A 26,339-nucleotide genomic window follows, 5' to 3' on the forward strand; every position below is an offset into this window, starting at 1 on the left:
ATGTTTCTATTGTGTTATTGAATGTACGATTGTTTATGTGTAACTCTGTGTTATTGTTTATGTCGCACTGCTTTGCTTTATCTTAGCCAGGTCGCAGCTGTAAATGAGAACTTGTTCTCAACTGGCCTACCTGGTTAAATAAAGGTGAAATAAAATAAATAATTAACTCCACCAATCAGGCCTTTATGATAAAGTGGCCAGATGGAAGCCACTCCTTAGTAAAAGTCACATGACAGTCCACTTGGAGTTTGCCAAATAGCACCTAAAGGACTCTCAGACCATGAGAAACAAGATTCTCTGGTCTGATGAAACCAAGATTGAACTCTTTTGCCTGAATGCCAAGCGTCATGTCTTGAGGAAACCTGGCAACATCCCTACAGTGAAGCGTGGTGGTGGCAGCATCATGCTGTGGGGATATTTTCAGTGGCAGGGACTTTGAGACCAGTCAGGATCGAGAGAAAGATTAATGGAGCAAGGTACAGAGAGATCCTTGATAACAACCTGCTCCAGAGAACTCAGGACCTCAGACTGGGGTGAAGGTTCACCTTCCAACAGGACAACGACCATAAGCACACAGCCAAGACAAAGCAGGAGTGACTTCGGGACCAACCTGACGGTGCTTGAGAGGATTTGCAGAGAAAAATTCAGGTGTGCCAAATTTGTTGCGTCATGCCCAATAAGACTCGAAGCTCTAACCTGTGCCAAAGGTGTTTCAACAAAGTACTGAGTAAAATGTCTAAATACTTATCAAATGTGATATTTAAATGTTTTATTGTGTATATATTAACTCACATAATTTCATTTACAAGTATGCATTTAAGGGGTTGGTAATAGAATAAAAGTGTCAAAAACAATAAATGTTGCTAAAAAGTTCCGGCCCGCCCTGAGAAGGAAAGGTGCCCTGTCTAAAAAATTCTATGAGAAACAGTGACATACACTCTGAATTATATAAAATGACACATCTCATATTGGTCTTTCACAGTCAGGTCATCCCAAGCTGTATTGGGCAAGTAGGCTAATAGTAGGCCAACCATTGAAACCGATAAATGAGACTGTTAACTGAGTCAGAAATTCACAGGTTTTTGATTTTATAATATTCTTTCAAGTTTTTACAATTTTAATTAGAAAAACAATAGAATTTGATGTTCTAAGTCCTAACAATGCTTTAACCACATAAGGAGACCACTTTGATGTCTGGAAATAATCTAAGAAATTTCGATTTTTGAGTGTAGTTACCATTTAAGTGCACAGGCACTTTTTGGTTAGCAGTGTTTGTGTAGCACATGATATGTAGTTGGCAAAACAAATGGCCACTGGATTGATGCAAATAATCATAACATCATTCTGCCAGGTAGGAGTAGAAATTGCTGCCCTCCTTTACCCCAGTAAATTTAGAAAAATCAAAGTAGGCAAAAAAACGTTGAACATTATCTAAAATACCTTTTTTTCCAGATGTTGAAATCAGGTTAATTTTCGGGCTCTGAATAAAAGTTGAAAATACGTTTTTTTATAGATGTCTGTTTTTGGGCCAAATCAAGGCCAGTCCAGATCGGACCAAATCTGAACCAAACAAAGACGTCTATGCCTAGGCATCTGCCTCGGATTCCAAAGGTTGCAAGTTCTAATCCAACCATTGAAAGTTGTTTTAGATTTTTAGATTTTTGTTTTAAACATATGCCAAACCTTAACCCTTACCTAAACCATTCGGAGTAAATACTTAACTTTAACATTTCAGAGAATGCCTAAATGTAACCTTAAACACATCACATCATGTGACGTTTGAGATACATGGCTGAATGTCTAATTCGGACCTGAGACTGTGAAAGCTAGTTGTGTGAAACAGGCAGTTGCATTGGCTTTATTAGTCCTGATCCCTGTGACTAATCAATGTGTCTATTTAAACTCTGAATATCAGCTACCCAACGTTATGAGGAGTTATCATGAGCCTATTTGCAATGGGAATCAATGTGTTAACACAGTGGGAAATGCAGAAGTATTTTGTATTTCGTTATGATCAGCTCGTCAAAAATAGACTGATACACTATTGAAACCACTGATCTTGACAGTTTAGCACAAGGGGTAAAACTCATGGGCAGCAGTTGTGAGTAGCCTCCATTCGACATTGTCCATTTTACTTTGACCTGTGCTGTTTTTAGGACATGATGTTAATTAAGATGTCAGAGCATTTTATATTTGATTGGGCGCCATTGAGTTTAGGCTATTTGATTGGAGAAACGTGCATGATGTAAAAAGTGTCCTTCTGATTACATTGTCATTCATTTTATCTCCAGCCTGTAGGCTACAGAAAAGACCATATACTTCCGGCATAGGGTATATCTGCTACATGATTTATGTTATAATATTCTTTGATTGAATATTGGTGGAGCGCCGCAGTGATGCGTCTCTCCAGTTCTCTGGAGAACTGTGCTGGGAATGTGGACAAGCAAAATATTTTACACCCCTGCCTTTGAGCGCTCACCTAAAAAGTCCATATGCCACTGGTTGAGAGAAATTGTCATTGTTTCAGGCAGAATTATGTGAGGTTTTATGTGTTGTTGGAGCTGCGTCTTGGTCGGGTGCGCTTGGAAATGCGGTCCTAGTCAATCTGCCTAATCCTGCCTAATGTCCGGGCCAACCCTGGATATTTCCATCTTTATCTACGAAACCGCTCGCGTATGAGGCGCGCATTTTAGAACGGTGTGTTCCTGCAAATTGCATTTTGGAACATTCGCACGTACCACCATGAACACATTGCTGCCCTAAAACGTGAATAAATAATATTGTTTATCAACATTTTAAGCTATACATTCTAATCTGTTCCAAATGGCTTATTAATAATGGTGTATATGCTGTATACCTCCACTACACTACGTTGATGCGCATGGTGGGGATTAAGACGTGAGGTTATTCAATGCCCACTGAAAAATAAGTGGGTATAAAGTGTGGACCTGCGTATACCCTCCACTACACCACTGGCCCCATCTAAAATAGAAAGGGAAATGGGGATACCTAGTCAGTTGTACAACTGAATGCCTTCAACTGAAATGTGTCTTTCGCATTTCCTACTTCTGACTCTCTCTTTCAAGCCGTGGCTCAGAAGAAATTTGTGTTTAATCCTGACATTTGATTAAGGATTAGTTAAAGAGACAGCTTATTTGTTTGACGTCCTTGCATGGCCCGATCCGCCCATGCCTCCATGCCCCATGCCTTCATGCCTCCATGCCTCCATGCCTCCATGCTCCATGCCTCCATGCCTCCATGCCTCCATGCTCCATGCCTCCATGCCTCCATGCTCCATGCCTCCATGCCTCCATGCTCCATGCCTCCATGCCTCCATGCTCCATGCCTCCATGCCTCCATGCCCCATGCCTCCATGCTCCATGCCTCCATGCTCCATGCCCCATGCTCCATGCCTCCATGCTCCATGCCTCCATGCTCCATGCCTCCATGCCCCATTGCTCCATGCTCCATGCCTCCATGCCTCCATGCCCCCATGCCCCATGCCTCCATGCCTCCATGCCTCCATGCCTCCATGCTCCATGCCTCCATGCCCCATGCCTCCATGCCTCCATGCTCCATGCTCCATGCCTCCATGCCTCCATGCTCCATGCCTCCATGCTCCATGCCTCCATGCCCCATGCCTCCATGCTCCATGCTCCATGCCTCCATGCCCCATTGCTCCATGCTCCATGCCTCCATGCCTCCATGCTCCATGCCTCCATGCTCCATGCCCCCATGCCCCATGCCTCCATGCCCCATGCCTCCATGCCTCCATGCCTCCATGCCTCCATGCCCCATGCCTCCATGCCTCCATGCCTCCATGCCTCCATGCTCCATGCCTCCATGCCCCATGCCTCCATGCTCCATGCCCCATGCCTCCATGCTCCATGCCTCCATGCCTCCATGCCTCCATGCCTCCATGCTCCATGCTCCATGCCTCCATGCTCCATGCCCCATGCCTCCATGCCTCCATGCCTCCATGCCTCCATGCTCCATGCCTCCATGCCTCCATGCTCCATGCCTCCATGCTCCATGCTCCATGCCTCCATGCCTCCATGCCTCCATGCCTCCATGCCTCCATGCCTCCATGCCTCCATGCCTCCATGCTCCATGCCTCCATGCTCCATGCCTCCATGCTTCCATGCTCCATGCCCTCAGTGACTGTGGGATGTTGTCTGTGACTCCAGCGGAGTATGCTGCTCGGGCTAATTTGTCCCCATGCTATTCGTGATCCCATTACAACATGTTGCATTTGTATGTTTTTGTTAGATAGGGTATGATTTCAAAGAGGAGGGTTGTTGAAAATTGATACAGCAGTTATGTGCAATTTAGATATTCAACAAAGATAATCTCTTTCAGCAGGTGCCAAAACAAACTGTAGAAGTTTAGAGGCACTTTAATAATAATTTTAAGACAACTTTTTCAATTCAAACCACAAAAGAGTTAGGCTAACTACAGTATATTTGAATTTGAATTTGTTTTCAAGAAATATTATGTTTTTTTTCTTATTTTTCTTATTTTGTATTTTATGTGCATTTTTAAGTGTTCATACTCAGACCATGTCTAGGTTTAGTAGGCTACTTTCCGGAAGAGTCTGTAATAACACATCCAGCCCGCAAAGATAGCAGTGTCATGACTGATGTAACCTCGTCCCCAGGCTCGAATTAATGACCCATAGACCAACACATAGACAGAGAGAGACCCGGCTGGTGGGCGAGATTATGATAGATGTGACAGAGACAGAGAGAAAGTTCGTCGTGCCCAGTTAGATGTGAGGCACGAACTTCCTCGTATACAACTAGAACGCACCCTTCAGCTCTTTCTATCTGAACTATTATCCCGGGATGGAAGAGCCGACATAAAAGAAAAAGGAGCGCTTTCTAAAGAATACAAATAATTCAGCGTTGAGGACCAAATAACAGAGCATACGTGGAATATACAGCTGGTTGGAACGAGGTAACTCCCTCTAATTTGTTATTCTAGACCACTAACCTATACCTATACTACAAGGGGAAAATGTATACTGACTGATATTCATACCATAGGCAATAAGCATTTCTTAAAGAATAAAAGCAGATGACGAACAGATGGATGTTGCCTTATTAAAGCATTTCCCATCTGGGTCATTCAGTCAGTGGCGTTCTGAAAATTGCGCTTTAAAGGGTTATTACCGTGTTATAGGCTAATGTAGGCCTAGGTATTGCATAAGTGTATGCTAATGCTTTTTATATATATGTAAACGCAACAACATCTCACGGTTTTACCAATTTGACTTCAAATTCTGACATTTATCCATGTTTCTCCAAATGTCAAATTTCGAAGTTGCTCCAAATGTTACATTTCGAAGTGTTTTTAACACTCGGGTTGCCTCCAGCTCAGCATCATTCCATTTCTCTAAGCTTCACATTTCGAAGTTAACCGTATCAGTCACGAGATTCCATCAAAAATCGTTTTTTCATTTATCTAACTTTTATTTACCTGAATGTCCAGCCCTTATATTTAGCCTCACAATGAAGTGTTTAACCATTTTATTTTCACCACAACATTGGGCTACAAGGAGAACACAAAACAATTTGCAGTTGCATTCATGAGTTTTATTGACAAATGTGAATTCAATAATAAGGTCTGCCAAAGCAAAAAGCTGATAAAATGAATGTATATGAATGCTGTAAGTACAGAAATGGTTTGCTCGTTGGGAAATTACTATACAACTAGTAAGCAACTGTGTGGCGTTTGGAGTTTGCGACAGCAACTATGTGAGCTTATTACAGTATTATAGACACTATGTCCAGATTTCCTATGAACTTCTATGTAGAAAAACCCCGTGTCTCAGCTTTTCATAGATAGCTGTAGCTTAAACCATTCAGACATTTCGATATAAAAGACCATTCCCGGCTGGATTCGAGATCCGCCCTTGTCTCACAAACCAATAGTATAATCTAGAAGTCTGTAGCTCAAACACATGGTTTTTAAATGGAGTTGGAAGTCTCAAACACGCTGGCGTTATGGTAGGACTCATTGGGGTAAGGGTTACGGTTTTGTATAGGGTTAAAACATTACGTTTAGGCTTTCATTCCGAATGGTTAAGGTCAGGGTTAAGGTTTGGGATTGGGTTAAAACATTTCCGTTAGTCATTCATTCCGAATGGTTAAATTCAGGGTTAAGGTTTGGGATAGGATTAAAACAAAATATATAAAAACAAATACATCCTACCACTGGGATTGAACACGCGATCTTCGAATCTGAAGACAGGGGAATAGTGCTCACTGTTTCCCCCTGAGTGGACGATTTTAAAGGCATTTCCCGATGTCCTCAGGACAATTTCAAAGTCAATCTTGAGAAATCTGCCTGGTACACTATGATAGTTCAGAAACTACAGAATAAGAATGTCTCAATGCTTTTTATCTAGCCTATACTGTATAACAAAATGACAAAGAGGAACCAAAAGTTGCTTAGTTAAACAACTGATAGCAACCCCGCATACAATATTCACAGTGCCTTCGGAAAGGTAACCTGTTTTGCTCTACGACGCTCACAAGCTATACAGGAGTCGTTAAGAAAGTATTGAGATCCCTTAACTTTTTTCAAATTTTGTTACGTTACAGCCTTATTCTAAAATGTACTGAATAAAAAAAAACACTCTACACAATACCCCATAATGACAAAACGAAAACAGGTTTTAAGACATTTTTGCAAATGTATTAAACATTTAAAACAGAAATACCTTACTTACATAAGTATTCAGACCCTTTGCGATGAGACTTGAAATTAAGCTCAGGTGTATCCTGTTTCCATTGATCATCCTTCAGATGTTTCCACAACTTGATTGGAGTCCACCTGTGGTAAATTCAATTGATTGGACATGATTTGAAAGGCACACACCTGTCTATATAAGGTCCCACAGTTCACAGTGCATTGTCAGAGCAAAAACCAAGCAATGAGGTCCAAGGAATTGTCCTTAGAGCGCCGACAAAGGTTTGTGTTGAGGCACAGATCTGGGGAAGGGTACCAAAAAATGCCTACAGCAATGGTTCCCAAACTTTTTATAGTCCCGTACCCCTCCAAACATTCAACCTCCAGCTGTGTACCCCCTCTAGCACCAGGGTCAGCACACTCTCAAATGTTGTTTTCTGCCATCATTGTAAGCCTGCCACACACACACTATAAGATACATTTATTAAACATAATAATGAGTGTGAGTTTTTGTCACAACCCGGCTCATGGGAAGTGGCAAAGAGCTCTTATAGGACCAGGGCACAAATAATAATATAATAATAATCAATAGTTTTGCTCTTTATTTAGACATCTTACATATAAAACCTTGTTTGTTCATCAAAAATGGTGAATAACTCACCACAGGTTAATGAGAAGGGTGTGCTTGAAAGGATGCACATAACTCTGCAATGTTTGGTTATATTGGAGAGAGTCTCAGTCTTAAATCATTTTCCTCACACAGTCTGTGCCTGTATTTAGTTTTCATACTAGTGAGGGCAGAGAATCCACATAGGTACGTGGTTGCAAAGGGCATCAGTGTCTTAACAGCGCCATTTGCCAAGGCAGGATACTCTGAGCGCAGCCCCATCCAGCAATCTGGCAGTAGCTTTGACTAAATTCCGTTTTCACAGAACCGCTTGTTGCAATTTCAATGAGGCTCTCTTGCTCAGATATCGGTAAGTCGACTGGAGGCAAGGCATGAAAGGGATAACAAATCCAGTTGTTTGTGTCGTCCGTTTCGGGGAAAGTACCTGCGTAATTGCGCACACAGCTCACTCTGGTGCTTCGCTATGTCACAATTGACATTGTCCGTAAGCTTGAGTTAATTTGCACACAAAAAAATCATACAATGTTGGAAAGACATGTGTGTTGTCCTTGTTAATGCAGCCAGAGAAGAGCTCCAACTTCTTAATCATAGCCTCAATTTTGTCCTGCACATTGAATATAGTTGCGGAGAGTCCCTGTAATCCTAGATTCAGATGATTCAGGCAAGAAAAAACTTCACCCAGATAGGCCAGTCTTGTGAGAAACTCGGCATCATGCAAGCGGTCAGACTAGTGAAAATTATGGTCAGTAAATAAAACTTTAAGCTCGCCTCTCAATTAAAAAAAGGTGTCAAAACTTTGCCCCTTGATAACCAGTGCTCTTCTGTAAGTTGTAAAAGCGTTACATGGTCGCTGCCCATATTATTGTATAGTGCAGAAAATACACGAGAGTTCAGGGGCCTTGCTTTAACAAAGTTAACCATTGTCCAAAACGTCTTTCAAGCTGTCAGGCATTCGGTGGAGGCTGCAGTGTACCCAAGTGGCGTCGGGAGCAACAGCTTGCACGTGCATTACCACTCCACTATGTCTCCCTGTCATGGCTTTTGCGCCATCAGTACAGATACCAACACATCTTGACCACCAAAGTCCATTTGATGTCACAAAGCTATCCAGTACTTTAAAAATATCCTCTCCTGTTGTCCTGGTTTCCAGTGGTTTGCAGAAGAGGAAGTCTTCCTTAATTGACCCCCCATAAATGTAACAGACATATACCAGGTGCTGTGCCAGGCCCGCCACGTCTGTTGACTCATCCAGCTGTAACGCATAGAATTCACTGGCTTGTATGCGAAGCAGTAATTGTTTCAAAACATCTCCCGCCATGTCACTAATGCGTCGTGAAACAGTTTTGTTTGATGAAGGCATTGTCTGTATATATGTTTTTGCATTTTCCCCAGCATTGTCCCAGCCATGGCAGCAGGAAGAATTGAGTCCTCCACAATAGTATGGGGCTTGCCTGTCCTAGCCACTCGGTAGTTCACCATATAAGACTCTTCTAGACCCTTCTTATTAATAGTATCTGTTGCTTTTATACATGTCTTACTACTCGAAAGTCGTCTTAATTCTCGCTCAAAAAACTCCTGTGGCTTATTTTTCAAATTGGCATGTTTCGTTTCTAAATGTCTGCGCAAGAGTAAAGGTTTCATTGAGTTGTGAGATAGTACTTTTGCACATATAACACACTGTGGCTGAGGAAAGGCACTACTCCCAATATAAGTGAACCCTAAATCAATGTAGTTCTCATCATATTTGCGCCTCTTCGATGGTCCAACGTCTCTGTCTGTTGTTCGGTGCTTTCCCGGGTAAGGGGGCAGTATCTCTTTGGCTGCATAGCCCCGTTGGAAAATCTAAATGGACTGTTTGAAAATGTGAATCACGTGCAATGTGATAGCCAGTTTGGGAATAGCCAGTTTGGGAATAGCCAGTCTATAGCATTGAAGGTCCCCAAAAACACAGTGGCCTCCATCGTTCTGGAAGAAGTTTGAAACCACCAAGACTCTTAATAGAGTCGACTGCCCAGCCAAACTGAGCAATTGGGGGAGAAGGGCCTTGGTCAGGGAGGTGACCAAGAACCTGATGATCACTCTGACCGATCTCTAGAGTTCCTCTGTGGAGATTGGAGAACCTTTCAGAAGGACAACCATATTTGCAGCACCCCACCAGTCAGGCCTTTATGGTAGAGTGGCCAGACAGAAGCCACTCCTCAATAAAAGGCACATGACAGCCTGTTTGGAGTTTGCCAAAAGGCACCTGAAGGACTCTCAGACAATGAGAAACACGATTTTCTGGTGTGATGAAACCAAGATATAACTCTTTGGCCTGAATGACAAGTGTCACATCTGGAGGAAACCTGGCACCATCCCTACGGTGATGCATGGTGGTGGCAGCATCATGCTGTGAGGATGTGATTCAGCAGCAGGGACTGGGAGACTAGTCAGAATCGAGGCAAAGATGAATGGTGCAAAGCACAGAGAGATCCTTGATGAAAATCTGCTCCAGAGCATTCAGGACCTCAGACTGGGGCGAAGGATCACCTTCCCACAGGACGACGACCCTAAGCACACAGCCAAGATAACGCTGGAGTGGCTTTGGAAAAAGTCTCTGAATGTTCTTGAGAAGCCCAGCCAGAGCCCGGACTTGAACCCAAACAAACATCTCTGGGGAGACATGAAAATAGCTGTCCAGCAATGCTCTCCATCCAACCTGACAGAGCTTGAGAGGATCTGCAGAGAAGAATGGGAGAAACTCCCCAAATACAGGTGTGCCAAGCTTGTAGCGTCATACCCAAGAAGACTTGTTATCGCTGCCAAAGGTGCTTCAACAAAGTACTCAGTAAAAAGTCTGAATACTTACAGTATGTAAATGTGATATTTCCGTTTTTAATTTTTAATACAGTTGCATTTCTGAAAACCGGTTTTTGCTTTGTCATTATTGGGTAGTGTGTGTAGAATGATGAGGGTAAAAAACAATTTAATACATTTTAGAATACGGCTGTAACGTAACAAAATGTGGAAAAAGTCAATGGGTCTCAATACTTTTCGAATGCACTGTAGATGCAATGCCTCTTCATGGCTTGTAATCTAGATTTTGATGGAAACCAGGGGTTTGAACCGGTTCAGGGAACAGAACCGGTTCAAGCCAAGCCCCTTCCATGTCCACCCCTCTCTCTCACTCTCTCCCTAATGGTGAAATTTCAGTAGCATCTTGAGCCTGCAATAGCACTCTGACCAAAAACATAGACTTACCACCTGCACTGACTCTCTGCACCTTAGCACACATACACTCACTCACTCACGCACCCCCCCCCCCCCCCACACACACACACATATACATTCATGCTACACACACACATACATCACAACTGCTGCCACTAGATTCTTATTTATTATTGCTAAATACTGCACAGCTTAAACACTTGACCCCCAATCCCTCTTCCCCAAAACACATGTAAATATTGTACAATAAATTGTGCCTTCCCGTATTATACTTATGCTAAAATGTTTATTCTATTCTATTGAACCATTTACTTTAGGTTCGTATTCTAATATTGTATTATTTCTTATTGTTGTTGCATAATCAAGAAGGAACCTGCAAGTGAGAATTTATTTGGGCGGTGTACATCTGTATCCTGTACATACATAACTTGAAACTGAACAACTATTGCTCATTCCATAACAAGCTTCTCTATCGTTGCTAATTGGTAGAGTAAATTAACGAGCTATTTTGTCAAAACTGTCGATTTCACAGGCTTTAAAAAAAAAGGAAAAGGTACTATATGAACCGTTAGATTTTTTTTGTGGAACTTCTTCAGAACACTGCAACGGAACAAACAAAATAGGGATTCTGTTCAGAAAATCATTTAGGTTCTAACCCCTGATTGGAAAGTAGTAATTGTGGATTTTGTAAAAAATAAATAAAAAAAAAACAGTAAATGGTCACATCACACCCGAAACTTGCTTCCATAAGTTTAATATGTTATGTGTGTGTATGGTGCCTGGTTCCTGGTTCCATGGCATGGCAGTTTGTGAGAGTACTAGCAGAGGAGGTTTAGCAGTGATGTTTTTCACATGGTGTACACTCCCAGTCCCAGCCGCCCGCCGCCTGCCCTGCAGCAGATGCAATGATAGCGGTTAGTGCCAGAGGCACACATGGCGCAGGGCTGTCACAGCTAACTAGATTTGCATCTGTGGGTAATATGATGGGTTACAGACAGACAGACAGACATTGCCAGAGTCCAGAGACAGATGGAGGAGGATGGTTGGGGTGTTATTAGGGGCTGATTGGATCAAGTGACGTGGATAGAAAGATGGATGGAGACGATAAGGATGAGGGGGCACTTTCTAAAGAGCAGGGTAGTTCTCTGCATCTATGGTCTGATCATCACCTACAGTTAACTTCCTCTGTACAGGAAGTACATGCCATGTGTGTCATGGTTTGATGAGATAAATGGATGATGTGAGTGCTTGATAAGAGGCTGAGGAGGTTTGTAAATGGATGAGAATGGTTTGGCCAACCACCAGAGAACATTTTTCATGATACAACAATTGATGGTTTGGAAGAAGCATCTTCTCCTGAGAACCGGAGGGGGGGGGGGGGGGGGGGGGGGGGTCCTATGGCATACTGGCATGGAGAAGCATAACATGATGGATTGGAAAAGGTTCAATCACAATAACCATTTTGCCTTAAATGGTTTTGCTGCAAGTTTAACTTTAACTGTTAAAAAGAAATTGACCCTGCTGTGACAAAGAGGAATACAGTTTACATGGAAAGGGAAGTGAATAGTTACACATTTCATTCTGTTAGGTTAGGGTAAGGGTATCTCTCAGACTGATACACATCACTTCTTCCCTTCATCTCTCTTTCTCTCTCTCTTTCACGCTGACACGTTTCAGTTAAAGGCATTCCGTTGTACAACTGACTAGGTATCCCCCCTTACCCTTTCCTTGCCCTTTCATTTTAATACTGCAGCTCATCTGTTTATTTCAACACAGATGAACAATAAAATGACAGGTCCTATCTCTCTCACACAGACATAGACACTATTCAATCATAAGAATTACCCCTGTCTAATTTCTCTCTTGTAAATATTTTACACAGACCATATGACTCTGAACATAGCCCTACTATGTTATGGTTTAAGTTGAAAAGAAAAAGCTCTTCATGCCACCAATCACCATTAACCTGCTGTCCCAAGGGCGGGGCTGCGTGTTGCTTGTTGGGTGTCACTCTGGTGATTATGACTTTGAGCATTTTGTAGCTTTTAAACAGCTGTGTAACAGCACTGTAGGCTTGTATGGGAAATATTACAGTAAACGGTCACCCTCAGAGCATAAGGCAAGTATATCCATACAGTATCTTGTAGTAAACTCTTCATAATACATTGACTTAGCACTGCTATGGTGCCATTTTTACACTCTCTCCACCTTGCGTTGCCAGTCCAAATGTAGTGAACAGACATTGTATTCTGACTGATATTTTTGAAATAACACATTTTTAGGTTCTTCCACTATGGGCTGTGTGGGGTCCAATGAGCAGCAGGATCCCAGCAGCAAAGGTGTGGTCAATGATGACTCTCTGAACCAGACTCAGACAGCCCACTACGTCAAAGACCCCACCACAGGGACCAAGGCTGTGAGTGAACACCTGGGGGGTATTATTATTATTACTGCTAGACTCTCCTCTGTTGCCAATAACAAGATACTGATCTGTAAGTAGGTTTACTTTGGTGTCTGGGGTGGTCATTACTTCCTGTGTGTTAATTGTAAACCCAGCTATCACATCTAGTTCCTTGGAAGTTGTGGGAACAAATGTTTTTGGTTTCACATTGGTTGTGGGAACAAATGTTTGTACCATGTTTTGTGCTGCTAACATGTTGTGTTGCTACCATGTTGTTGTCATGTTGTGTTTCTACCATGCTGTGTTGTCATGTGTTGCTGCCTTGCAATGTTGTTGTCTTAGGTCTCTCTTTATGTAGTGTTGTGTTGTCTCTCTTGTCGTGACGTGTGTTTTGTCCTATATATATATATTTTATTTATTTTTAATCCCAGCCCCCGTCCCCGCCGGAGGCCTTTTGTCTTTTGGTAGGCCATCATTGTAAATAAGAATTTGTTCTTAACTGACTTGCTTTTTTTTTTAAATGGACAAATAAATGCAATACGAAACGTTTTTTAAATGTTCTGAGAACAGAAGTAAACATTTTGCCTGTTCCGGGAACGTTTATATTTAGATCGCATGGAGGTTCCGAGAACATTTTGCTCATGTTCTTTGAAAGTCTTCCTGGGAGGCTTTATTAACGCTCTGAGAATGAAAATTGTGGGTTATTTGGAGGTTTTTGAATGACTTCCTTAAAACGTCTTTTAATAACTCTGATAGCTTATTTGGGGTAAACTTTTTTGACCTCCAAGCGCAGATAAGATGCATGGAAATTACTTGGGCATTCATCATGCAAACACATTTATTTTTATTGTGACATGGCATCAGTGAGATTCAAACCTATAATCTTCTGTTCTCCATCCATGGAATTAATCCACCAGCGTGGAGCTAGCATGCCATGTTTTTTAAGCATACAAAGCTGTTCATTTTCGTCTATTCAAGCAAACCCTATTTCAAAGGGAAAAGCACTCAATAAGATCAGGTTTGGCCAATTAGTGGGCGCGGCCAATACACCTGAACACACTTAACAAGATAGTGGAGTTTTGTCGATGCTGAGATTGGAATGTATATTTCTTGTGTTTTTTAATGGGAAGTTTTCTTAACGTTCTCAGAACAATTTGATAATATGACTTTAAATAGAACCGTTATGCTGAAGTACTGAAATTCCCACAGAAGAATATTATTAACTTCTGTCAAGTTCCTTAAATGTGCTGAAAATGTTCCAAAACCAAGCAACGATCCTGCACCAATCCCAGACATTTGTGGGAAGGTTATATGCAAAATAACTTGAGGACAACCAGGCTCTCTCTAAGCTCTAAGAAACAACTGGTTCTCAGAACGTTATGTGCTACAGTAGCAGGGATGTGACTCAGGGCTGTTATTTACAATGAGGAAGAAGAAGTAGCACAACAAACAAGCGCAGAAATTTGTTTGTGATCATTGAACAGACATTTAGTGATTGAAATGAAATGTCTCTCCTCTATTTCTGTTTTACTTACATTCCTATTTTCTGTCAGTCTATCTCACTCTTGCTTAGTCTGTCATTGACCACACATCTCCTTCTCTGTCTCACTCACTTTCTCCCAACTATACTACAACTATAATATACTATGTTCCATACTACATTTCTCATGGTTCTCCTCAAAACTCTAATCTCATATTTTCTTTACAGAACAGAACCATCTCCGTTGCCCCTCCAGTCCCCTCTAATGGTGAGTATAACGCAGAAAAGTTACAGTACTCACATTGCTTACTTGAGTCTGTGATGTAGGAACTATTACTTTATCGCACTGTATTTTGAGCAGCACGCTACATACTGTGTGTCTAAAATGGATTACCGTTTGTTATCATGTAATGAGGCCACATACTGTATGAGAGTGAAAGAAGTGAGCGTGTGTGGGTTGAAATAGACCACACAGGGCCTGATCACACGAGACAGCAGAGATGATCTCTCCACTGCTATAACAGTAAAGCAGTCAGACATGAAGTGACCCAGGCAAGGCACTGTTGTTGTATTAAGAATGTAAAGTTGCACACGATGTCACCCACAAGTCTTTATTTGTCATTTGTGTGCATGCACACACACACGCGCGCGCGCGCGCGCACACACACACACACACACACACACACACACACACACACACACACACACACACACACACTCGCACACACACACACACACACACACACACACACACACACACACACACACACACACACACACACACACACACACACACACACACACACTTATGTTCTCTGCCCCCTCCAGGTACTGAGAGCATTGCCATTGCACTGTATGACTATGAGGGTGTAAATGATGGAGACCTGGACTTTAAGAAGGGAGACAAGCTTAAAATCTTACAGGAGTGAGTGTATCTGACATTTACACACAAACAAGATACATCATTACCCATACAAAGCAGTGTATAGCTTACCTATACCCACATCTCTTTCTCTCTCTCTCTCTCTCTCTCTCTCTCTCTCTTTCTCTAGGTCTGGAGAATGGTGGAGAGCACAGTTAATTAGCACAGGCAAGGAAGGCTTCATCCCCAGTAACTATGTAGCCATAGACAGACTTGAAACCGAAGAGTAAGTGTTTTATCAGTGCACTGTGTGAATAATTTATGAGTAGAGCTGCTCAAAGGAATCAGTGTGAAATAAATCTACCATCATCCAGGTGGTTCTATAAAGGAGTGAGCAGGAAAGATGCAGAGAGGCAGCTGCTAGCATCAGCAAACAAAACGGGATCGTTCATGATCCGTGACAGCGAGACCACCAAGGGTGAGCAAGTTAAAAAGCTCTTATACATACACATATACAAACAAACATTTACACATTTAGCAAGCTAACATCCTCTCTCCGTCCTACTACAGGCAGCTACTCCTTATCCGTAAGGGACAGTGACTCCCAATCAGGAGACACAGTCAAGCATTACAAGATCCGTACACTGGATAACGGTGGCTTCTACATCTCTCCACGCATCACCTTCAACAACCTGCAGGAACTGGTCAGCCACTATAAAAGTGAGTGCCAACATGGCCAGACCACCATAATACACAGGGATACACCCATCAAGATAGATAGCCCCACAGTGGAGGTGTCATAATGCACATAATACCGAGAAAACCTTGAGGTCAAACAGGGAAATGGTTCCAATCCTTTTTCCACCGTAAATGTTTCTCAAAGGGAATTTTACAAACACTTAAAAATAAGGGCTGTTTGTGTAGGCTTACCCTGGTGTGACGTTTTGATAATGTAAATCTCTCTCAGACAACGTGACTTTTATCAATGTATTCGGCTCTATTTACTCTCAGATTCAAAAATGCTAATTAGCGTCAAAGTAGGCATCATGTAAGACTACAAATCCCTGCAAGCTCCTGAACGTCATCTCTAGTTGCCACCTTTGCTAAAATGTATTATGTAAAAAACTTGCACAAGACAGTTCACAGAATTGTCAATTTAAATACATTTTGACAATTTATTAATTTCTAAATTTAGCTAACATTAGATAGTTCATCCAGAGATTCTTACCTTTGCCTCGATTCGGCAGTCTCGTCCAGATCATCATGGTATTTGTAGTCCTTTATGATAGCCACATTAGCAGCTAATTAGCATTTCATTTTGGGGGGTAAATACAGGCATATATATTGGTAAAAATCACCTTGACCTAGGAAGATTTAGACGGTATCAAAACTTCATGCCAGGGTAAGCCTACACGAAACACAGCCCTTATTTTAAGTGTTTCTAAAATCCACTATGAGAAAAATGAATGGTAGAAAAACGATTGGAACCATTTCCTTTTTTGACCACTAGGTTATATGGGTATTATGACTTATACTGTGGTACTCTATGGCAATGTCCATGCAAAAATAGGTTATATCCAACTAGAGTTCTCTATCTATCTCTATGGATACAACCCAGCAGTCACTGTTACTAAAGCGGATGGTGACAGAGGTAAACAGCCCCCTCTGCTGGCTGCCTGTTCTGAATATGGGCACACAGTCTATATGGCCTTCAGCAGTGTTTACTTTCTATGTGTTTATTTATGTGTGTTATGTACAGTTAAACAATACATTCAGTTAATGTCCTGTATGATTCAGAGCTTTGTGTGTGGATGTCTTACTCTCATTGGATGTGTTTGCTTCCTATAGAGCAGGGAGATGGTCTGTGCCAGGCCTTGACCAGCCCCTGCCTCAGTCCCAAGCCCCAGAAGCCCTGGGAGAAGGATGCCTGGGAGATCCCTCGGGAGTCCCTCAAACTTGATAGGAAGCTCGGGGCTGGCCAGTTCGGAGAGGTCTGGATGGGTGAGTTACTCAAACATTCTGAGAAGGTTATGCTTGGACCATTACTGGAAGATCAGAATAAGTTTATATGTATTCTGAAAACATCTTGCTTTTTGCGAGCTGTGAACTGAGCATGGTTAATGTGGTTGTCTTTGTGTCTTTTGCTGTAGCTACATACAACAAGCACACCAAGGTGGCAGTGAAGACCATGAAGCCTGGCACCATGTCGGTCGAGGCTTTCCTGGACGAGGCAAACCTGATGAAGGCCCTGCAGCACGACAAGCTGGTCCGTCTGAACGCTGTGGTTACCAAAGAGGAACCCATCTACATCATCACAGAGTTCATGGAAAAGGGTATGCACACTACAGTTTGACATTTTGTACACATTTACATTACCGTACAGTACATTTCCTGTCAGTGTATTTCTGTCATTGAATTCTGTTTGTGTGTATGTGTGTGCGTGTTTAGGCAGTTTGCTGGACTTCTTGAAGAGTGATGAGGGCAACCGTGTGCAGCTCCCCAAACTCATTGACTTCTGTGCACAGGTGAGATTCAGCTTCCATATCTCATAGTTCGTTTTTTTTATTAATCACTGGTGCAATTTTCACAAGTATGTGGTACATTTTCACAACTCTAAACACAAAAAACAAATTCACAAAGTCACTTGGTCACTGCACTAAATCACTCTTTCAATTTGGACAGATATTCAATCTACTGTAACTATCTGCTTTTCAAAATGCAATATTCAATTAACTATAAGATTTTCTTGTCTGCTGTCACATTTGATATTTTTACCTCAAATGTATCATTTTGACATCAATTTATGTTGGAAGGTAAAAACCAAATAATTTATGGATGTGGCTGTAAAAACATAATCATTCTTTATCAGTGCTACAATAAGACAAAGTGGAAGAGTCCCTCTTGTGTGCTACCATTTGGAATTATAGTGAAGTGTACAATGTACTGCTGAAATACCTGGGTTGTATACAGGATTGGGGAGTAACATATGACATGTAATCTGTTACATGTAACGGATTACAAAAAACTAACTGTAATCTGTTACATTACCAGCAAAAAAAAAATTTGTAACCAGCTTAAAGATACTTTTGAAAAACTAGATGATTACTTCTAGGATTACTTTTAAATTCAGAAAAGATGTTTGCGTAATTAAAATACTTTATGACAACTTTCTGTTTTCTCAGTGACATTCAAATCGGCATTGAAAAAGGAACAAGTTTTAAGTTTGTTCCGCCTGATAGTCTGACCACAAGTCAGAGACCACTATGATGACACACCAAATGCGTTTGATGGATTGCGGGAAAAGCACAGGAATAGGTTATTATTAGTCAAATGACAGTCCAATTTATTATTTGATTTTTTTTTCAGGAACTCAGTCCGGCTTTCAACTTACTCTTGAAAGTTGTTGTAGTACAATGTGCAACTTCGAAATTGGATAGTGAATCATCAGTTTTCCTCTGGTAATGTCAGTCATTACAAACCTTAGAGAGCTATTTATAACTTGTCAGAAATGTCCAGATCAACTAGCCCATGTCAGCTAATGTTTTTTAGCCGATAGATTTTGTAGTAATGTCCGAGTCACTCAAATATCACATGAATACACATTAGACATGGCAAAATGTATAGAATTGCAAGAAAATTTGCAATAAAACTGCAACATTCTCTCTGTGCCCCATGGCAAAGTGTAGAATTGCAGGAAACACGCTTTAAACCTGATAAATGTTCTCTCGGCCAACAAGAGCGGTGTGAACAGTGTGGCATGCGCGCGAGCAGGGGTGGTGTGGCGGAGAGGGATATTCCCCAACACCGCCTACGGGCGGTACAGATATCACTTAGGCCTATTATTGATATTTACATATCAATTATATGAATCACACTGCTGCTCTCTCAATTATTCGCGCCTTACGGATTGTGCTTGTTGTGGATTGCCTTTCACAAATGTGTAGGTGTATTTACCCCAATAATGGTCGAATTGAAGAAGTGTAGGCGAAACTGCCTATCAATCATTGTTTATGCGACCTGTGGACAGGCTGTGTAAAATGTGCTTTTGCCACAGCTGCATAGTAGTGCGGATCCCTGCCTATGGAATAAAAGTGGTACTGTTTTGTGACGATAAAAAAAAACAGGTCGCACTTTATTTGGATAATCCAGATTTTTCATCTGTAGATGCTCTGCAGATGGTCATACTATCAACAAACTGTAGATAAGCAACGGCTTGCTAATGTTACAGTTAAAGCCAATTTATGGTCATTCTGGCATCTGCATTGGCCTTACAGCATTTACTGCGATGCGGCCTCTGCAGAAGTCAGGGCATTCATACTTCTTGCTCTTCGCAAAGCAGAGGAGAGCTGTCGTCAAGGAAATTAGTTTGTGTGTATACAGGATGCACCGCCCTCACCTACCGTCAACCAAGGGTTAAAGGGATATTTTGGGATATTGGCAATGAGGCCCTTTATCTACTTCCCCAGAGTCAGATGAAATTGTGGATACCATTTTTATGTGTCTGTGTCCACTATGAAGGAAGTTAGAGGTAGCATGCTAGTAGATACCCATAGACATTGACACGTAGAAAAGTGGATCTTGGTGCAGAAATGGCATACAACACCGTGCTACGTTTTTACAGTAGCCAACTGCTTTACAATACCCTATTTGTGATGATGTGTCCTATGTATTTACTGTATAAGGATAATGGAACTGTAAGACTGACATGTTTCTCAACATGCTCACAACCTGGCATTGGATACTAATTATTTACTAAATGTTCCTATCTACTATTCTTTCTATTCAGCACTTCAAAAACGTGTATATTGTATTTTCTGCTTTGGATTAAATGGTAGTTAAAATAACTAAATGGTGAGCCTATCATTATCTGATGTATTGGTGACTAAACAAAATTTCACAGAATTTTTTTTTTCTTCATGAATGACTCAGGGGGGAAAAATGTGTGAAACCCCAAAGAATGCACAATCAAAAGTTTTGAACATAATATAGGGGGATTATCCGTGTACTTAAGAGTTTAGAAAATATACCACGTCTGAAAAATGCGCCAAAGTGATTGCTAAAAACTGTAACAATATATTCCACTCATTATCTGAATTTCATTGATATAATGTAAGTTGATGAATTTTGTCAAGCTGAGAGAGAAAGGTTATACTGTATTAGTTGCCAAGTCACGTAGAAAAGGTGATCTTGAACAACAATGCTGCACGGGGTAGAAATGGCCTATACACACCGTGCTACACCAATACGTTTTTACTGTAGCCTACTGCTTTACAATACCCCCAGAATTCCCCTATTTCGGCTCATTTGTTCTACTTATGTACTGTATAAGGATAATGAAACTGTAAGATTGACATATTTCTCACATCCTACCATTAGATACAAAAAGATGGTTGAAAAAAACAAATAGTTAAAGTAATAGCTGAATACTGTATGGAAAAGTATAATAACCATCCACTATTCCATCTACTCAACACTTCAAAAACAACAGTTTGAAAAATGTATCTTGAATTTTTTGCTATTGAATGAAATGTTAGTTAAAATGGCTAAACGGTGATGTATTGGTGACTAAACAAAATGTTATCATGGTATTTCACGTAAAACAAAAATGTGTTCAACACAAATGGATGCACAATCAAAGGTTCTGAACATAAAACAGCATTATAAGTGTTATCAGTTTAGAGTTTTGTACTTTAGAGTTTTGAAAATACACCACTTACATCTGAAAAATGTACCAAATCGATTGAAAAAAACTGTAAACTGTAAGTTCGGGTTTTGTTGAATTGTATGGTTTTATATTCTTCAAGTCTTCTACAGTGGTTCTTTTGCAGAAGGGAACAGGGGATACAAAAACAGTGGGACTAATGCCATAACAAAACAAAGGGAGAATGCTTTGGTCTCGTTATGTCCATTAACCTACATCATCAAGCCACTCATTTGTGGTCTAGTGCCGATCCTGCCTTTGTTCTGTGGCCCATGTTTCTCATATTGTGGGCAGCATTTCAATATTCAAATCTGTCTTTAGCTTGACAGAAGAAGGTGTGTGGCAGCAGATTTTTGTAAATCTAATTATTTATGCCAATGTTTGCTGATGAACAATTGTTTGCTTTAAATATTTGAAGAATATGTTTTACTATGATTATTGACACATTGCATTACAAGGAATAGATAGACACAGTTCAAGATATCAGTTTGAACCTGATCATACAGTATTTGCATTTTTACACCTGTTGCTGCAGATATACAGAGGCAATATAGGGGGCATAAAAAATAAAAAATAAAAAGAAGACCTTAGAGAAAAGTCAAACTTATAAACGTATGCTTATCTGAGATTAGGTATGTTTATGCCATCTGTTGTATGTAGATTGTAGAGTGAAGTGAGGTGACAAGTTTGAAAACGTAGGAAGATATCAAAATGGAATGGAGAGAGAGAGAGAGAGAATGACTGAAAGAGAAGGGGAACAGGAAGACATTGTTGGATCGGTCTGTTCAGATTTAAATCTACCATGACAGACTTGGTTATGTTTGTTATATTATTAAACTGAGATTGGTACACAGATTGGGTTTATCAAGTTCTATAGCAGCATATGTCAGTCAATGTGTGTCTATATACATGCGCGTGTGAGTGGTGAAAAATAAAGCCTGCTGGTAGTTGTAATTTTAAAGGGAACCCAGATGGTCCCAGTATGTTGGGAAGGAAATATTGTCCCAGTTGAGTAGATATTGGAGTAATCAGTGCTTGAAAATAACAGAATTTGCTAATTGAAAGTCAATTATCTTTATTGATATTGTTGTTTTCATGACTGCTTATTTTATCATCCTATATGTGATCCTAAGGGGTAGGCAAAATCCTGTCTCATAAGGAGAGGCTACTTACAGCTTGAGATCAAAAAAATGACACGTGAAAACAGCAGATCCAGTGCATTTGGAAAGTATTCAGACCCTCGACTTTTTCCACATTTTGTTACGTTACAGCCTTATTCTAAAAAAATTTTTTTAATCCCTTCATCAATCTACGCACAATAACCCTAAATGACAAAGCAAACAGTTCTAACTTTTATTTTTTTAATCAAAAATAATAATTATAAAAAAATAGACATTTACATAAGTATTCAGACCCTTTACTCAGTACTTTGTTGAAGCACCTTTGGCAGTGATTACAACATCGAGTCTTCTTGGGTTTGACGCTACAAGCTTGGCACACCTGTATTTGGGGAGTTTCTCCCATTCTCCTTGCAGATCCTATCAAGCTCTGTCAGGGTGGATGGGGAGCGTTGCTGCACAGCTATTTTCAGGTCTCTCCAGAGATGTTAGATCGGATTCAAGTCCGGGCTCCAGCTGGGCCACTCAAGGACATTCAGAGACTTGTCCCGAATCCACTCCAGCGTTATCTTGGCTGTGTGCTTTGGGTCGTTGTCCTGTGGGAAGGTGAACCTTCGCCCCAGTCTGAGGTCCTGAGCGCACCGGAGCAGGTTTTCATTAAGGATCTGTCTGTACTTTGCTCCATTCATCTTTCCCTCGATCCTGACTAGTCTCCCAGTCCCTGCTGCTGAAAAACATCCCCACAGCATGATGCTGCCACCACCATGCATCACCGTAGGGATGGTGCCAGGTTTCCTCCAGACGTGATGCTTGGCATTCAGGCCAAAGAGTTCAATCTTGGTTTCATCAGACCAGAGAATCTTGTTTCTCATGGTCTGAGAGTCCTTTAGGTGCCTTTTGACAAACTCCAAGTGGTCAGTCATGTGCATTTTACTGAGGAGTGTCTTCCATTTGGCCACTCTACAATAAAAGCCTGAATGGTGGAGTGCTGCAGACATGGTTGTCCTTCTGTAAAGTTCTCCCATCTCCACAGAGGAACTGCTCTGTCAGAGTGACCATCGGATTCTTGGTCACCTCCCTGACCAAGGCCCTTCTCCCCCGATTGCTCAATTTGGCCGGGCGGCCAGCTCTAGGAAGAGTCTTGGTGGTTCCAAACTTCTTCCATTTAAGAATGACGATCCTGCAGAAATGTTTGGGTACCCTTACCCAGATCTGTGCCTCGACACAATTCTATCTTGGAGCTCTACGGACAATGTCTTCGAACTCGTGGCTTGGTTTCTGCTCAGACTTGATCTGACATGCACTGTCAACTGTGGGAACTTATATAGACAGATGTGTGCCTTTCCAAATCATGTCCAATCAATTCAATTTACCACAGGTGGACTCCAAGTTGTAGAAACATCTCATTGATGACCGATGGAAACAGGATGCATCTGAGCTCAATTTTGAGACTCATAGCAAAGGGTCTGAATACTTATGTAAATAAGGTATTTCTTTTATTTGTAAAAATTTGCCGAAATTTAGAAAAACCTGTTTTCTCGCTTTTTATTTCATCCATTTTAGAATAAGCCTGTAACATAACAAAATGTGGAAAAGGGGGATGGGTCTGAATACTTTCATTATGATCCTTTGCCAAGTGAACAAACACTCGAAACAAAGTATGTTTCGAGTGCCCCCTTTTCTATTGTCTTCTGACATCTAACCATGTCTTTGTCCATAGATTGCAGAAGGAATGGCCTACATCGAGCAGAGGAACTATATTCACAGAGACCTGCGAGCCGCCAACATCCTGGTCTCGAAGGCTCTGGTGTGCAAGATTGCTGACTTTGGCCTCGCCCGAATCATCGAGGACAATGAGTACACAGCCAGAGAAGGTAATCATTATCCCCTTGGGAACATATCTGTGCCATATAATGGGTAATTAATAACTGTAGCATAACAGCTGATTTAGCAAATATTAGGTCAGTTATGGTAGAGAAAGGGAGCTTTTAGATGTGGGTGTGATTTGGAATTCGAATTTGAGAGAGGGAAGTCAGGGAACAATATATATATATATATATATATATATATATATATATATATCATTGCATCAGAGTGAGTTCTGTGGGACTGAATAAATAACAGGGTTTGAATAGAAAAAGACAAGCTGTATTATTTATCAGTGACAGCAGGGTGCAGCATAAGGTAGAGTAAGAAAGCCTACTCTTGTTCCCTAAAAGGAGCAAAGTTCCCCATCAAATGGACGGCCCCAGAGGCAATCAACTTTGGCTCCTTCACCATCAAATCAGATGTCTGGTCCTTTGGCATCCTACTGACCGAGATCATCAGCTATGGACGCACACCATATCCAGGTCAGGACCTGAAGGATAACATGTACTCTACTGTACTTGTACTGTATATTAATTGAATGATGAATTAAATGAATCCTTGTCCCCCTGTAATGATGTGTTTCTGTGTTGGCTCTATCATCTAGGTATGACAAACCCAGAAGTGATTCGCTCTCTGGAGAGCGGCTACCGCATGCAGCGCACCGACACCTGTCCGCAGGAGCTCTATGACATCATGTTGGAGTGCTGGAAGAACAAGCCCGAGGACCGGCCCACCTTTGAGTATCTGCAGAGTGTCCTGGAGGATTTCTACACCGCAACAGAGAGCCAGTACCAGCAACAGCCATGAGCCAGAATGATTCAGGCAGATACATAACCTACTCTCTCATACTCTCATACAAATGTACATGTGTACAGACAAACCTACAGAGAAAAAAGGGGATCTGAACATGTTTCAGATGGTTCCTTATGAAATATGGCATTTACTGTAACTTAATGAAGTATGACCTAACAAATTTATTACAGTGATTGATGAAATGGCTGAGTGTTTTCAACATTTTTATTTATTTATATTTCATTTACATATCTTGTTGGGTGACTTTACCTTCCCTTCCCCTTTGTAGTTAGCTCTGCCAGTCCTGTTTGTTTGTTGTATGAATTAACTGTGCTCTAACTATGTACACGCCCAAAAAGTGCACAAAATGAGAAATAAAAAAAGAGTTGTACATTTCCCATGTATATGCCCAGGGCATACAGTATATTGGAAAATGTCATTTTCATTCTGGCATATACCATTGAATCACTATAATTCACTGAACAAGCACTGGAGTACAACAGTATAATCTTTTGATTTACAAAACACGTTTTGTCTATTTGGTAAGGTGACTAATTTATTCTAGCCAAGAGTACCTGTCCATTCTCTATACTGAATGCACAATATATACACAAAAGTATGTGGACACCCCTTCAAATTAGTGGATTTGGCTAGCCACGCCCGTTGCTTACAGGTGTATAAATCGAGCACACATTCATGCAATCTCTATAGACAGACATTGGCAGTAAAATGGCCTTACTGAAGAGCTCAGTGAATTTCAACTTGGCACCGTCATAGTCAGTTGGTCAAATTTCTGCCCTGCTAGATCTGCCCCAGTCAACTGTAAGTGCTGTTATTGTGAAGTGGAAACGTCTAGGAGCAACAACGGCTCAGCCGCAAAGTGGTAGGCCACACAAGCTCACAGAACAGGACCGGTTGGTGCTGAAGCACGTAGCCTGTAAAAATCTTCTGTTCTCTGTTGCAAAATGTAGTTCTGTCCTTGAGCTGTTTTTGTCTATTAATCTTCTGTATTACATCATGTTTCATGTTCTGTGTGGACCCCAGAAAGAGTAGCTGCGGCTTTCACAACAGCTAATAAGGATCTTAATAAAATACCAAATACTCACTACCGAGTCCCAAACTGCCTCTGGAAGCAATGTCAGCACAGTAACTGTTCGTCTGGAGCTTCATGAAATGGGGTTCCATGGCTGAGCATAGTGCCAACTGTAAAGTTTGGTGGAGGAAGAATATTGGTTTGGGGCTGTTTTTCATGGTTCGGGCTAAGCCCCTTAGTTCCAGTGGAGGGAAATCATAATGCTACAGCATAGAATGACATTCAGGATTATTCTGTCCTTCCAACTTTGTGGCAACAGTTTGGGGAAGGCCCTTTCCTGTTTCAGCATGACAATACCCCCCGTGCACAAAGCGAGGTCCATACAGAAATGGTGTGTTGAGATCGGTGTGGAATAACTTGACTGGCCTGCACAGAGCCCTGACCTCAACCCCATCAAACACCTTTGGGATGAATCCGTGCCCAACCTCACTAATGCTCTTGTGGCTGAATGGAAGCAAGTCCCCTCAGCTATGTTCTAACATCTAGTGGAAA

The 26,339-nt window shown here is 41.3% G+C and overlaps 1 protein-coding gene across 1 annotated transcript; it reads left to right on the forward strand.

Moving 5' to 3' along the window:
- The first annotated feature begins 4,588 nt into the window (after positions 1 to 4,588).
- On the forward strand, positions 4,589 to 25,156 carry LOC115166008 (tyrosine-protein kinase HCK-like). Its single transcript, XM_029719604.1, has 13 exons — positions 4,589 to 4,956; positions 12,814 to 12,947; positions 14,641 to 14,680; positions 15,241 to 15,337; positions 15,465 to 15,560; positions 15,649 to 15,752; positions 15,845 to 15,994; positions 17,123 to 17,275; positions 17,425 to 17,607; positions 17,723 to 17,799; positions 23,814 to 23,967; positions 24,313 to 24,444; positions 24,567 to 25,156. The coding sequence occupies exons 2-13, from the start codon at positions 12,825 to 12,827 to the stop codon at positions 24,767 to 24,769; spliced, it is 1,512 nt and encodes a 503-aa protein (XP_029575464.1). The 5' UTR covers positions 4,589 to 4,956; positions 12,814 to 12,824; the 3' UTR covers positions 24,770 to 25,156.
- The last annotated feature ends 1,183 nt before the right edge of the window (positions 25,157 to 26,339 follow it).

The sequence above is a fragment of the Salmo trutta genome, chromosome 28, assembly GCF_901001165.1.
Source record: "Salmo trutta chromosome 28, fSalTru1.1, whole genome shotgun sequence".
Classification (NCBI taxonomy): Eukaryota; Metazoa; Chordata; class Actinopteri; order Salmoniformes; family Salmonidae; genus Salmo; species Salmo trutta.